General features: G+C 37.6%; 1 protein-coding gene across 6 annotated transcripts in view; it reads left to right on the forward strand.

Annotated features, from left to right (window-relative positions):
- The window catches only part of dnmt3ab (DNA (cytosine-5-)-methyltransferase 3 alpha b), a 98,796-nt gene that overhangs the window by 73,814 nt on the left and 8,350 nt on the right, over positions 1 to 16,632 (forward strand). For 3 of the 6 annotated variants that reach the window (XM_057822156.1, XM_057822160.1, XM_057822161.1), the window contains 5 exons: positions 1,049 to 1,197; positions 1,317 to 1,402; positions 1,502 to 1,571; positions 1,979 to 2,097; positions 5,168 to 7,093. In XM_057822156.1, coding sequence (XP_057678139.1) covers positions 1,049 to 1,197; positions 1,317 to 1,402; positions 1,502 to 1,571; positions 1,979 to 2,097; positions 5,168 to 5,309 — 566 coding nt within the window. In that variant the 3' untranslated portion in view covers positions 5,310 to 7,093. Of the gene's footprint in view, positions 1 to 1,048; positions 1,198 to 1,316; positions 1,403 to 1,501; positions 1,572 to 1,978; positions 2,098 to 5,167; positions 7,094 to 16,632 lie in introns of those variants that run through there. The other 3 variants (XM_057822157.1, XM_057822158.1, XM_057822159.1) reach the window with 3 other exon arrangements.

Raw genomic sequence — 16,632 nt, forward strand, 5'->3', positions numbered from 1 at the left:
TATACTTCAAAACTAAATAAAAAATGCATAAACAAACATATTAGCTCGAACAAAAACTTAAAACATTATGTTAGTCTTAACAGGGAGCAACCAGATTCAGCAATGTTAAATGAGTTGTCAGATTCGTTGTTGCCACTAGAGGGCAATGTATCCACCCAAATCAATAAAACTAAATGCAAACACTTTCAAAACAAACCATTACAACGCCACTCTAATTAAACAAATCCTCGAAACAGCAAAAATTGATTCCTAACTTTTATTCCTAATTTAATTACTCAAGTTAATCAATTAATCGTTGCAGCACTAAAAAGCAAGTGAGTCATTAAAAATTCTGTAAACTTGACAGTTAAAAAAATGTTTTTTTGTTACATTATTTATTAGAGTTGTCTGAACTAAATTTAATGAACAATGAATGATTGAAAAATAATGAATTATAAACTCATGACATACCTCATTCACTGTAATGAACCTTGTGCCTTTGTTATTTTGAGCCAGAAGCACTGTGTGAGCCATATGTGATATGGCACTACCTTATTGTTATTGGCAGTTTGCACTTGCACTTAATCCAAAAAACTGATGTTGGCACTATTTTGATTTCAACAATAAATAAGGCAGTGCAATATAAAGGCACTTTTTCCCATATCTTCAGTTGAAATTGTCTTATTTTTCACATAATGCTTATTGGAAAACGTTGAAGTTGTTACATTTACCATTATTAAAGTATCCAGTGGGATTTCACAATACAATTACCCATAATATGTTGAGTCCACCACTGCATATATCAGTACCGGATTTTTGGAGTTGGACAATATCAGGGTATCGGTTAAAAAGTCATGATCATACAACTCACAATTTGCGTGTGTGAAACTATCTGCAGTTGGTCATAAGCCTTAAATTAGTTTAAAGTGGCATCAAAAAGCATTAAATGAGATTTACTGATACATGTAGAAAATCTGATGTACTATTAAGTACATTCAGTAAAAATAATGAATAACCACATTACTTTGTCAGTACTGCATTCACTTTAGTTTCTGTTTTATTCCCACAGAAGGAACTGGGCGATTGTTTTTCGAGTTTTACCGTCTTTTGCACGAGGCTCGACCAAAAGAAGGTGACGAGCGACCTTTCTTCTGGCTCTTTGAGAACGTGGTTGCAATGGGAGTCAGTGACAAACGGGACATATCTCGCTTTTTAGAGGTATTTAAGAACGTGTTACGAGGCATTCAACCCCAAAAAAATGCAAGGATAACAATGTGATTGCCAATTAAAACACAATAGACGCTACTCTGTCCCAGTAAATAACACTCTTTGTTTAGTGCAACCCTGTGATGATCGATGCCAAGGAAGTTTCTGCTGCCCATCGTGCTCGATACTTCTGGGGAAACCTGCCTGGCATGTCAAGGTATTAAAAACATGCTCATACACAAACCTTGGTGCAAATATCAACTTGGAAATGATTATAATTTTAAAGTAGCTTCTTGACAATATCCTCAACAAACAGGCCCCTTAGCCCCATGACGAATGACAAGTTGGACCTGCAAGAGTGTCTTGAGCATGGTCGTACTGCCAAGGTATCAGTGTGCACGTGTGTGTATATGTGTTTGAATATTTAGTATGCCTGCACCATTTTCTTTTGGGAATTAATAGACAGGTTTCCTTCCAAAGACACAATGGATAAACATAAAAAATATTGATATGATATACCGAACAGTAGCTTATAATGTGTACATTATTATCGTGCTTGTGGCTAATAATTTCCATCATAGTTTTATTGTCTTTGAATTGTATCCATTATTGAATGAATTACTTTTTTATTATGTGACAGCTAAATAAACATTAATAGAAGGTAATTATATTCTTTACAATAATAGCCAACCATGTCCTATATTTCAGGACAGATTAAGGATTAAAAAAAGAATATTTGTGTGTGTGTCTGTTTGTTTGTGTGTCTGTGTTTGGTCCTGGATGCAAATTCCAGTTTGAGAAGTTGCGTACGATAACGACTCGCTCCAACTCTGTGAAGCAGGGGAAAGACGAACATTTCCCTGTCTACATGGACAACAAGGAGGACATCCTCTGGTGCACTGAGATGGAAAGGTACACATTTTTTGTGTTCATACAGTTTGCATGTGTGTGTGTGTTCACCCTATCTTCACATATTGGCAAAAAATATCGATGGATGAAAGCATACTGTATATGATGACTTTTTTTGGTAGAATTCTGACTGTCACAATCGCAATCGGTTCAGGACACTTTTTTTGACCAATTTGTTTGGGTTTAAAAGGTTTTCCTGATTGTAATAATAAAGATGCATTTAATCCATTGCAGCATCAAAAAGCTGTTGCCAACAAAAAACTTTTTTTAAAACATACTCAAAATTACAATTTAAAATAACATTTTGGAGTAACTTTTGCTGTCAAATATAAAAAGCAGTTACCTGCTGTATAATGTACCAAAGGAAAAACAAGAAGAAAACTTGTCATGTACTGTATGGCTAGTTGTAATTTACTCTTCAAGGAACAACGGATAGAAAGACTTGTTCTTAAAAGATAAACGTTATTATGAGTTAAAATAATTTCTTATTAAAACCCCTCTTTATGTTTTTGTTTTTATGCAATTTGTAAAGTTAGTTTAACTAGTAAGTTGCCATTGTTGTTGATGTCGCAGGGCTTCCAGTGTATAACTCTAGCGACATAAACGTCATCTGTTCAACCCTTTCAATTTGAACCCGAGAGGAACATTAATGAGCATGACAGCACTGTCGATATGTCACAAAACAAGCAGCAAAAGCAAAATGAACAGGAAAGACGGGATGAGACGAGATGAGAGTAGGACAAAACTGGTGTACTGCCAAAATGTGCTACACCGGCGAAATGTTCAGCAAGAGGCGAATTTGACACCCAAAGTACTACCGTGCGCTTTCAGCTTGTTTGGTTTAGATGCATACAGACACAGCATACTAAAATGCCTTAAGAAAATACTTGAAACATAGTAATGTCTAATAAGGGTGGTTCAAATACGCTATGTGACTAATGTTGTCAACAGATCAACAATCTGCTTTAAAGCTACCACAAGAAAACAATGCTTAAAAGTATGAGAGGGGAAACACATGCAAAAAGTATTTTGAGGCAATGAAAAGGTTATACAGGACTCAATAAAAACACAAATAGTAAGTACTCACCAATTTAACCGATATGCGCATGTGTTGGACGTCTCGTCGCGTAGAAATTGCAGAACACCAGTGGTGTTCGTCTAGTGACAGTGACAAACTACGTCATCACCCCTTGCGTCAGTTGCGTACATAAAACCCTCCGGAGGTCAAAACATGTACTGAATATTATAGATTTTTAAATCAATGGCAATGTTTTATGTGTCTAATAACATATTTTCGTAAAAGAGAACAATTGTGGCTTATTAGAGCCTACAACTCTTTAAGTCCGAGGTTCCCTTTAAAGGGTACCACGGATAGAAAGACATGTAGTTCTTAAAAGATAAATGTACGAGCTATAATAATTTGATATTAAAACCCTTCTTAATGTTTTCGTTTTAATAAAATTTGTAAAATTATTTTAACTAGTAAGTTGCCATTGTTGTTGACGTCGCAGGGTGGTGACTTCACATGGGTACGCTGCTGGACTTTAACAATTTCACTCTTTAACTACATTAACATGTCATCGGTTTTGCCCTTTCAGTTTGAACCTGAGTGGAACATTAATGAGAAGGACAGCAAAAGCAAAATGAACACAAAAGACTGGATGAGACGAATAGCGTTCATGTCTTAAGTTCGCTAGTGACAGCACTCCCCTGCTCTTGTGACAAGAGCAGGAGAGTGTTAGATGTCAAAAACTGTTTGCTGATCTTAATGGTAAACTATTGTGTGATCCAACTTATTCCAATATTATTATGGATATAGTTAGCATCCAGAGCCGTCGTGTGCTTTACATATGATTAGATTATACAGTGAAACACAGCAGTTTTATTATTTTTGCTGATTTTTTGCCGTGCATCACAACACACGAAAACCTTTGCCTCTATTGAGACGTCTAATGGCGTCTCATGACGTCTCACCTTATTTTTGTCAGGTAAAAGCAGATTTCCAAATTGTTGATCATCCTGCTGGTTGCTTCCCAGTGAATAAGCGACACGGAAAACGAATAAATGTATTAAACTTAGTTTGATTGCTGGCTACTCTAATAATTTTTTTGCCCAACAGATTATGATGATGCCTTATTTTGCATATTGAGATTTAAGAGGCAGAGAAAGACGAGTGGACACTGGCGTTCAGATTCGTAGCTCAGACCGCGCCGTTTATTGGCATAAGCTTCGGCAACTCCTTCACAAAAAACATAAGTATCATATACTGAAAATACAACAAAAATATATCTCTCAAAAAAAAAATAATGGTCACAAAAAAGTGCTTCAATCTGTATTAATGAGGCTCTGTTCTCACACAGTTAAACAACAATGCAAAGAAAACTGGCATTTACGAATTCAATAGATATGCAAAATACACATAAAACATACTCAGACTTTGGTCAAACTATTTAAACATTTTAAGCTACTCGTTTAGCTCAACAAATACACTGGATGGCAATATTTAGTCACAAGATACAAACTATGATGCTGGGAGCCATTTTTAGGAGTCCTGTATGTTGCGAAGAAAACACTCGAATGAATGTAAGCCACAATGGACTTGCTAAACAGGAAACTATGGTGTCAGTCGAGGGACAAAACGCACCCATTGACTTGATCTCTAATTAATTTAAAACTCTCCATTGACACCTCGTGGTCTACTTAAATTACTACCTTACATAGGTAAAGAGTGACTGTAAAGACTGAAGCACGGGATCGTACCCATGTGGCGTCACCGCCCTTCGACATCAACAACAATGGCGAGATACTAGTTAATTTTTTTATTTAAAATTTTACAAATTTTATTAAGACAAAAACATTAGAAGGAGTTTTAACATCAAATTGTTATAACTTACACTAACATTTATCTTTTAAAAGCTACGTCTTTCTATCCGTGGTACCCTTTAAATCCGAGGTTCCCTTTAACAGGGATAGAAAAAAGAAAGAAAAAAAAACACACAAAAAAAATATCCGTCAAATATTGGAAAAAGTTCTTTCCTTTTCAATCTATAAATAATTATATGTTTGTTTGCAGGGTGTTTGGTTTCCCCGTCCACTACACTGACGTGTCCAACATGAGTCGTCTGGCAAGGCAAAGACTGCTGGGACGTTCATGGAGTGTTCCTGTCATCAGGCACCTCTTTGCCCCTCTTAAGGAGTACTTCGCCTGCAACTAGTCACACAACAAGTCACTCTCGTTCTCTCTCTCTCTCTCTCTCTCTCTCTCTCTCTCTCTTGTTCTCTCTCTCTCTCTCTCTCTCTCTCTCTCTCTCTCTCTCTCTCTCTCTCTCTCTCTCTCTCTCTCTCTCTCACTGGTGCAGACAAACACACACACAATTTTGTGACAACAGATAACTGTACATAATACACAGCTTGTACATGAAGGTTGGCTGACACAGATGAAACAGATGACCAGACAGACACACACATACACCACACAAACTGCTAAGGACTTCATCCCTAGATCCCATATAACCTACTGGCTAATCTTGGTCCCCAGGTGCTACCTTGTACACACAAGCATGCACATACATACACTCAAGTGCAGTTACAGTACTGTATACCACACACAAACTTCCTTCCACCTGACCTTAAACTGATGTCTTCTACTGTTTTGCATTAGTTACAGTCTCTACGAGGCGCCTACACACTCTCAATACAACACCAAATCGTATTATTACAACTTTACGTGCAGTAAAAGTGCTTTAGCTGCATTACCAATGCAATAAGCATAAATATCCAAACACAAATACACCACACACACCAGCTAAAACTCGCGGTGCTGGCCTGGCTTTAGCCAAGGCCAAATGGTGACACATCACGTTACATTTTTACTGTTCTTGGTGCTTACAGAGACTTTGCGGTCTGGATTTGTTTTCAGTTGCTGCAGTTTTGGGTCTTTAGTAGATTCAAGCCAAATACTTTCAAGCTGGCTCTGAGGTTAAACCACCTCCAGAGAGTGTACTCGAGGGCTGAGAAAGAAAGAAATTAACATAACAAAATTCCAAAGTAACGTTAACTAAAATAACTCCACTTGCATTCCGTTTTTGAATAAAGCTTGTGGGATGAGTTTGTTGTCACTGAAGTGAGCCAATATAAGATAATTAATTGTACTTATCTATTAAGTTAACTGTCTTTTATTATGATTCAAAATAGTTGTTAAGGAATCCCAGTGAAGTATGTGGGTACATTTTAATCTTCACTATCTAGAAATGTTCCTTTAAAAATATCCATAACGTTTATACAGGAATAGTATTGAGTGCCCTCAAGTGGTGACTGCATGACTGCGTAGCAGCCTCATGGATTTCATATAAGAGGTGTCCTGTCCTGTACTGTATTTGTAGTTACTTGAAACGTCTTTGTCTTAAAAAAAAAAAAAAATAATAATAATAATAATATTATGTGAACAAATCCCCTCTTTTATATACAAAATATTGACGTACATTAATATACAATAACTCCCTTTAATGTAGTTGAAACAATCAGCATTTCCAGAGGAGTGTATTCTGTATTTTTCAAACTATAAGTCGCACAACTAAAATATAATATATCATGAAGAAAAAAAAACATGTAATGGCAAGTAAGTATGTGGCACTGGACTAAAAGTTGCATGTTTGGGGGGGAAATGTATTCTTCAAAAGCTGAGTACAAGAACAGATATTTTATATTTAGGACTGCAAGTTATAATAAGGTTTGCATAGGGGCGGTGGGGACATAATACTACAAACTTTTCAGCATGCTCAAATTGTCCCTACCAATTAAGCAACCTTATTTGCATTATAGAAAGTTTAGTTAGATAGATAATTTAGATTGTCTTCCCATATGTTGTAAGGATAGAATAGAACCTGCCCTTATTAAGTGAATTATGTTCATTATGTTCAGACTTGCATTCATCCCTTTTGCACTTGCTGAATGTGCCGGTCCATTTTCCCCCTCAAACGCAAGTTTCATTGGCTGATGACTTGACCCCCCCCCCCCCCCCCCCCCCCCGCCCGCCACACAGACACACACACACAGCCCCGAAAGATTCATGTGGACAACATGCCCCCTCCTCCGCCCCCTTCGAAGCGGAGGGATATTAGAAATTTTTTTCGGCCGGCAGCAGCGCCACTGTAAGTAATGTAAAAAAAATGTCAATGTCGTGGAGGTGGGGGAAAACACCACTAATTTTGCGACTAAGAGTCTGCATCAGAGTTAGAATAACATGAAACTATGTGAACTTGCTAACCAGCAAACGGTCAGGCTAGTGTCCACAAGAAACAACAAAGTCAAGCTAGCTGTCCCTCATTTGGATCATCGCTTGCATTATGGTAATGTAACACGGTGGCTTCAGAAAGCAAGTCCCTTTATTTAAAAAAAAAAAAAAATTGGGAGCTATAAAAAATGTGAAATGAAATCACACATCAGAATGTAATGCTAGTACTTTGGTTCGAGTCTTGGGGTAGTCTAGTATGCCTCAGAATGTAGATTAGTCCTTGAATAGTTCAGATTTTTTTTCATTCATTTTTATTCAAATCACTCTTATATAACAATACTTTAGTTTGAGTCTATGGGTGCTCCAGTGTCCCCCAGAAAAGCCCCATTTTTGGATAGCTTCCAGTTTTTTTTTTTAAATAAAGGGACTGCCACTTCCGAATGTTTCTTTAGTAGTTTTTGAAAACAAAGGTTTGACTCAAACATTGCATCACCTGAACCAATACACATGAAAGTTGGTATAAGTCAATACAGATTTATTTTACATTGATCGTTCAGCCTATCATCATAACCTATCAATTAATTAGGTTCATATTTGTGAGAAATGGAGCCGTGCCCCGTGTTGAATAATCTTTTTGGTCTTATTAATATCGCATCCCCAGCAAAATTGTACTGTATATGCAGGTTATGCTGTTATATCGTCTTGAGACCAAACCTACGCCCTTGAACACAACAAACAGTATGTCAGTGTTATCATAACACATTAAACTTTATTCAACGACATGATGCACAAACAACACTACAATTTATAAGTAATGTTACGTACTCCTTGGCCATGTTGGGCCGTGTGAAATAACATTTATTAACTTGTGAAATTACATATTTCAATATACTGTATACAAGTCGCATCTGGGTATAAGTCGCAGGAACAGCAAAACTATGAAAAAATAAAATAAAATACAGCTTGAAATGTGAAAAATACTGTATTTATGTAGCACATTACAGCACCATTGCCATTTTTGGCTTTGTGTGTTTTTGGACTACTGGACAACTTGAATTGTTCTCCAATACGCTTGAACTAAATATAACATGGGTTCTTATCTTCCAATAATTGAAAAAAAAAAAACAACAAACAAAAGCAAAGTATTGCTAACTATAGTATTTTATACTGTAATATTTACAGAATGTTAGCATATTATATATAGACTCAGTTGTGTTTTTTTTCTTTAACAAACTAAAATTATTTACAAAATAGATATTGTATGATTTAGTTAGCGATTGAATTATAGAATTAGCTCAACATGATACATCCCAAATTTTGCTGCTATGCAACAAACACAAACTCTAATATTCATTAAAAAAAAAAAAAAACACTGTTACATATATCGCTTCTGTTACTGTTGTATGTCTTTTAAATAATATGACAAGCAATCAAAAGGGCTCTGACTCTGAAAAGATTTGTCATAAAATGTCTCTCGATATTTGAGACTTGGTCAGATTAGAAGGCTAGGAGTAGAATAAGGTTGTACTTGCTGTAGCTTTTAGTTTTACCAGTGACTTAATCATTGTCTCTCCATTCAGTGAGATAATCAAAACATCTCATCGTGTATTATGTCACTCTTAGATATAATTCTTTGACTTTTTATGGGAAAAGGTCATCTCTGCATCACTGTGTAATGAATTGCAATGGTGATTGTGGTGCCTTCTACAGTACTAAAAATACTGTACATTATTTCACAGCGACATGGAGGAGAAAATTGATGATATTGTAACACTTTCCGCAATAGTAGAATAATCTTGTACAGTAAGCATATAAAAAATACCTAGTTTTATTTGAAATTAACTTTTCCCAAGTCGAAGTGATTCTAGTATTAAGCATTGTATAACCTGTACATAATGAAATGACAATCATTTGATTTCGATTTAGCTTCAGATTTGTGGATATTTAGTTTTAACAGTTGTGCGTCAGTTAATAGAGTTTTGGATACTTGTACATAAACTCAATGTGAGGAGGATTCAACCCACATGAGACAATTCTGCCTTTCTGTTCATTGTATGAGCCTTTCTTCCTGATCCTCCTGCAATTCATATAAATCCTCATGATAGAGAGTCCATATTAGACAACTTGTTTTAATAGTTTAGTCTGAAAACATCTCTCTGATATACTTAAAATACATACAGAGGAATAGTATAAATATCATATACTAGTGTATTTTTATATAGCCATAACGGCTCCACTCAGTGACGTTTAACTCATCCACCAAGGGTATTGATGCTTGCTAAAAAAAATTGAATAAAAACAGCACGGTGTTAGGGATGTCCTGATCGCATATTTTTGCACCTGAGTCCGAATCACCTGATTTTGAGAAATTTGCCAATGGAGTCCCTATTCGATACAGAAAAAAACATTATTATTATTTTTTTTTATTTGATCAAAAAGTCCCAAACATGTTACAGCACTGTACTTTTTAAGGCCATTTCAAACTAGCAGCAGCCTAGTGGGAAGTTTTCAGTGGCAACGCATTCATTGTGTATGAGTGGACTTCTCGGTGAAATGGCTGTTTTGGGGGAAACGGGAAGTTTGAATGTATTTGCGCCGAGTAGTGGGGCCCAAAATCCAGCTTTGCTCTATTTTCAGAGCCCCGCCAAGCTGACGTCAACAGCGCATCCAATAGCAGAGGGGCAGGCGTACTTATATCTGTGCTATCAGGCTGTTTCGGCGGCCGAATATACACTAACCACAGCTGACGGAACCTTGATAAATGCGCTTTTTTAAAGTTCCGCGATCTCTGGGACACTCGAAAAAGGACTCTTATACCGCTTCCTGCTAAGTGGTACCACAAATAAAACTGACGCGATATGCAATAAATCAATTAATCGCAAAGTAAATAAAAATGAGGGCTGTAATTTTCCCGGCTGCGTTTTATCTACGGTGGCCTAGAGGTGTCAGGCGAAATGCAAAGTCCAAGCACTTTCCAAATAGAAAAAGCACGAATGCAAACTGCCACAACATGATCCCCGATTCTTAAAGCGCGATCGCAAATTGGCAAAAGCACGAATGCAAATTGCCACAACACGGCAGCAAATGGCTCGCAGCACGAATGCAAATTGCCACAACACAATCCCCAATTCCTAAAGCGCGATTGCAAATTGGCAAAAGCACGCACGGCAATTGCCACAACACGACAGCAAATGGCTCGCAGCACGACCGCAAAAGGCTCGCAAGACTATTGCAAAGACGATGACCCAGAAGTTAAAAATAAGAATAAAAATAATAAAAAAGACGTCACTTTGTATATTGCTATATGTGCTTTGTGACCATCTCTACGGGCCTCCGTAAAGTTGCCCCCCCATCAGACACAAATTTATATAAAAATGATGTTAATCGTTTGTGCTGCAACGGTTTTATAGATACAGTATTATGCTTTTATTGAGATATTAATATCGAGTGTGGACGTCACTCGTACCTTTTTCTTAGCTTGGCTCCCGCAGTTAATGGAGCGTACCAACTCTCTCAATAACAGAGGGGTGTCCTAACAACTAGCACGAACAGAGCACAAAAAAATTCGGGTCCATTTTGCGGTAAATTGGGGGGCTTGAGATATTAATTTCGAGTGATGACGTCCCTTTAAGCCCCTCATTTATTGCAAAATGGTTCCAAATTTGTGCCATTCGTTTGTGCTACTTGTTAGGACACCCCTCTGTTATGTTAAGTTAATGGAGCGTACCAACTTTCTCAATAACAGAGGGGTGTCCTAACAACTAGCACAAACGAATGGCACCAATTCGGAACCATTTTGCAGTAAATAAGGGGCTTAGAGGGACGTCATCACTCGAAATTAATATCTCAAGCCCCCCAATTTACCGCAAAATGGACCCAAATTTTTTTGTGCTGTGTTCCTGCTAGTTGTTAGGACACCCTTCTGTTATTGAGAGAGTTGGTATGCTCCATTAGCTGCGGGAGCTAAGCTAAGAAAAAGCTACGAGTGACATCCCCACTCGAAATTAATATCTCAATAAAAGCATAATACTGTATCTACAAAACCGTTGCAGCATAAACGATTAACATCATTTTTATATAAATTTGTGTCTGATGGGGGGCAACTTTACGGAGGCCCGTAGAGATGGGTCATCGTCTTTGCAATTGTCTTGCGAGCCTTTTGCGGTCGTGCTGCGAGCCATTTGCTGTCGTGTTGTGGCAATTGGCGTTCGTGCTTTTACCAATTTGCAATCTCGCTTTAGGAATTGGGGATCGTGTTGTGGCAGTTTGCATTCGTGCTTTTTTTTCTTTTGCAAAGCGTTTGCAATTGGGGTTCGTGCTTTTTATATTTGCAAAGTGTTTGGACTTTGCATTTCGCCTGACACCTCTCGGCCACCGTATTTATCGCCGCGTGCATGTGTCCATACATTTGTGTGTACATGTTTGCATGTACTGCGTGCACTCGGTACAGGTGTGTGTTGTTTGCATATGAGACTCCAGTTCCTTTCACAGATGTTTATTGGTCACCAACACACCATAGAATTAAAGTTCAGACATACAAAATAAGGAAAGTTATAGAAATAATAGAAAAAAGACAATATACTAACCACTTTAGCCTGCTTCAAAACATTAGCAGACTTCTCCAAAACACAAAGTTGCGGTTAAAAGGTGACACTTCAAACATGAAAACTCGCTAGTTTACAGCATTTGCAAATGATGCGAAAAAAGACAAAATATAGATTACTGACACAACATACATGACGAAAAGAGAAGTGCACTTTTTTTTAACTGAGTGTAAAGCTTACGGTTAGCGGCTTAGCAAATATACTTACGGTGAGCGTTTCAAAACAAAAGTATGTCATGTTCAACAAGTAAATAAAGATTTCAGTTTTTCTCACATACTTCAGATTCTACACTAAGAATAGCTTTAAAATGACAGCCATTACGAAAACTGATTGGCGACGAATAATTTGGCTTTAAATTTGCTAACATGCGCACTTAGCAGGACAAGATGACAGTCATTTTGGATCAAATAAAGACTTTGATGGGCTCTAATTGGCAAAAAACAAAAATGCCATTGTGTTTCTCACCTAGTTCATATTCTGCACTTAGCTAGCTTTTAAATGACTTGTTATGCATCGTGTTTTTTTTTGTTTTGTGTTTTTAATATTATTTTTAATGTAGCTTGTATTTTACTTAAGAATATCAATTTATTGGATTTGAATGGGTCATTTATTTGGATGTATTGTCATTGTTAAAAAAAAAATTGACAATACTACTAAAATTGTTATCGCGACAGGCCTATTCATGAACAACAAAAATAACTACCGTATTGGCCCAAATATAAGACGGCCCTGATTATAAGATGACCCCTCTCTTTTTCAAGACTCAAGTTTGAAAAAAGACTTTTTGAACACCAAATTAATTTTTATACAGAAAATAATTACAGTACATCCGAAACAAATGATTATAACAAGATATTTGGGAGAAAAAGCATGTTATTTTGCCTCATTCAAATCATAATATCTGAACATTTAAATATGTAAACTAAAGTGCAATCCCATTTGTAAATGAATGGCTTCTGGTTTTTCAAATGTAAATAAACCAATCTATTGTGATAAAACAACAAAATTGCAATAACTGCATTAACCGTCAAAGTGAAGTCTAACTGTAACTGTAGTCTTGAAACAAATCTGAATAAGGAAAAACACTGCAATAAAATAATGCAAACTAGTTAAACTTCAGAGTAGCTGAGATCTGTCATGACAGAACATCGCTTCAATGATATCTGGCACCATCTAGCGTTGTGAATGGGGAGAGTAGCTGAGATCTGTCATGACAGAACATCGCTTCAATGATATCTAGCGCCATCTAGCGTCGTGAATGGGTATAACATCTAGACCGCGAACATAAACGACCCCCTCTTTTTCAATATTATTTCAATGCAAAAAACACCGTCTTATAATCGGGCCAATACAGTATTCACTGTCTTATCGAAACTAGTAAAACATTTTCCACGGCTATTATAATGCCCCCTACTCCTTGAAGTAGGAAAAGTCTGTTTTCTTGTGCAATAATGAAAAATAAACGCATTGGTGCTTGCGGCTGTAGTAAATATGCTTGCCGCTTTTCACTTCCTGACAGCGTCTACGTCGGGCTACTCCCGTTTTGTGCTTGCCATGGACCGCTCTTCACACTGGGCTGACGCGATGTGAAAAGGCCTTGACAGTACTTCTTCCGCTTTTTCCAGGAGTGTTGCGGAGTTGTTACTTTTTAGCCCTTTAAAAAAATAAAAATACGTATTTTTGAAAAATTCATTTAAAACCCGATCCTTTTCACTCTAATTGGTCTGAAAAATGGCGCGGTCGGCCTGTTTTCCAGTCACGTGATCGGCTCAGGGACATCCCTTACTGTATATACATAAACCAATTGATATGATAGAAAACAGCCTCTTTGATGCCTCAGCCTCTCGTTCTCTGCTGCTGTGTGGTTGCCTGGCAAACTAAAAGTGCTTAGTTATAAGCAAAGTGTTCTTGCAGCTCTACTGTATTGCTTTACTTCATAAGGATGCAAATAGTTCCGATTGCCATGTTTTGGTATCTGAAAACTGTTTAACTTCGAAGCCCTGCGTTGTTAGTCCATAGTGGTGCAGGCCCGCTTGAAATTGAATAGAACTCAACAGGGACTTTATTTGTAACCTTGAGGATTCTCTTTCAGTCTGGTGCTTCTGGTCCCATGTCGACCACGTTTTCTATAGAAAGCCTTCCAATCCTCTGACCTTCCTCAGATACCAGCTAATAACTGGACACATACAGTCGACTCACACTTGCACAAACAATCACAAACAGTAAACCAGCAGTTTTATCTGTTCTTTTTTCCGCCATCATGTTTACGCTCTGTTTATACAACCAAACTTCAGGTGCTTTTTCAACCAACCTTCAGGTGCTTTTTCCAACTCTGCTCTTTATACAGTTCTCTACAGTGCAGGTTACACACACACGTCAACACACACTGTTGCTGGAAACATCCTCAGTACGGTGCTGATTTACTCTAAATACATCAGTTGTTAATGCACAGAACATGCATAATCACTGTGTTCCTGCAGGACACCCGTCACCAGTGGGCCTTCCATGGCACTATTTGTGACATCATAACCCTGCGCCCCATTGGTGCTCCCAAAACACCCCTCTGTTTCCCTCAGATACTGCATGTCGGTCTGTCAGTGTAATCTCATGTTAGAATAGGGAGTAATGATGATGATGATAATAATGGTAGTATTAATTACAATAATAATCCGTTATTGTGTGTGCGTGTGTGTATACTGTTCCAGGTCGGTGCTCAGTTCAGTTCAGTCTCAGCCACGAGGGGAAGGATGCTAGACAAAACATATTTCAGTTAGTTGTAGTGACTTTGGCTTGTCATGAGACATTGTGTGGAAGTGAGACACTCTCAAACTAGAAATGTGTTCAGATAACACCAACTACAGTCTTACATTACCTGAGGCAAACTCACATTTATTTGTAATAGTTTTTAAATTAACTGTGCAAATTATGAATTTCGTAGACCTCTGATAATGGAAGAAAATAATGTTTGATCAAGAAGAAATGATACCGCTTATGAGCGCAGCCATTTTGTGACGCCATACACATACACACTGGAGTTCAAGTGCAAGTATTAAGGACATCACAAAGAAGGCCGGACAAACTGGGAAACTCACATTTGGCCTAAAAAGTACCAGCATTGAAATAATGTCTGCCCGCAGTAGACAGACTCTTCCTGGAAATACTGGCTTTTATTTATGTTTTCCTCTAATATTAGATGTAAGGAAATGAAATCTGTTTTTTCAACTGCCTGTATTTTCCACACTATAAGGCGCATCGGCGCATAAGACGCACTTTCAACGAATGGCCTATTTCAAAACTGTGCTCATTTATAGGGCGCACCGCATTATAAGGCACTGGCTCCCCCCCAGATTGCCTGGGGAAGGGCCATGGCCCTGGGACGGCACCCATGCAGCATCTCCACTTGTCTGCGGGATTGTCACATGTTAGATGGGACTCACGCATGACTAGGTGAAATTAGACACCCTCAAGCAGAAAACCTCGGTGTCAGGATTAGCGAGGAGACAGCATAAAATAAGATGCCAACATACTCACACTCACAAGGGATTCACACAAATACTGGGTTCTAGACTACATGGCTGATTTATGTAAACTTCACCCCTCCTAATCACTTATCTCTCAGACCCCCCCTTCTTTCCTTGGGTGTCAGGCCCCCCACATGGTGTCAACCGGAAATACAACTAGCTAATGATAGCACCAATATATTCATAGTTAGAGTAGGTGTTTAAGGTGTTTTTTTGTTGTTGTGTTTTTTTCTGTCTCCCTCTTTTCTTCTGTCCCCCCATAACCCGTCCTGTTCGCTGCTTTCTCCTAATAAACGCGGTACGTTGAATGATCACAATGGATGCATGTCATACTCTTATGTGATACATTAAAAGTGTTCAGATCAATTGAACACTCAGATCTCCATTCTCGGTGTCAAGCAGCTGAACAGGACAGGTTAAAAAAAAAAAAAAGTAGTAGTGGTTGGGGTTGCATAATGCATCCACTAGATAAAGCTGTGCAAAAGGGAATGTCATGCCATGAGTAACCAGTCCATTTACAGGGTGACCCCCCCCCCCCCAAAAAAAACTGAACTTCTTAACAATCCAATAAAACCAAGAGTTATGCGAGAAAAATATCGTATTTATAGGAATTTAAACCTAAAAACATGGCAATTAAGAAACAATGATGGAATTTTCACTGTTTAAATGACATTCTTTAAATGGCGTCCTCCTGCACGAATGCATTCTTGAAATCTGCTGTTGAGATTCCTCATTGATTCCTCATCTGAGCTGAAATACTGTGAATTTCATCATAATTTCACCACAGTTACAAAAATGGCACATTGTTTACTTACTCAAGTTCACTGTCTCGCAGTGCTGCCACTTGCTCATGTCTGCCAATACACAAAATTTCTTATTTCATTTTAAAAGCTATTTAAAGGACATCATTTTAAAATGAAAATTCCATAATTATTTCTTAAATGGCATGTTTTGAAGTTCCATTTAAAGTGGTACTTCTTCATACGAAGTTAATTCATTCCATGACCTTGATTGTAAGTCAAAATGGTCGTGTATCGAGCAGGATTTTCCCATAAGAATACATTATAATTCCATTAATTCGTTCCACTGCCCAAAACCTAAACTAAATCCTTAGTGAATACTGCTGTGACTATTGCAAATAGCAATTACAAAGAGCAAAACAATGAAATTATAAATAAAA

The sequence above is a fragment of the Corythoichthys intestinalis genome, chromosome 19, assembly GCF_030265065.1.
Source record: "Corythoichthys intestinalis isolate RoL2023-P3 chromosome 19, ASM3026506v1, whole genome shotgun sequence".
NCBI lineage: Eukaryota > Metazoa > Chordata > Actinopteri > Syngnathiformes > Syngnathidae > Corythoichthys > Corythoichthys intestinalis.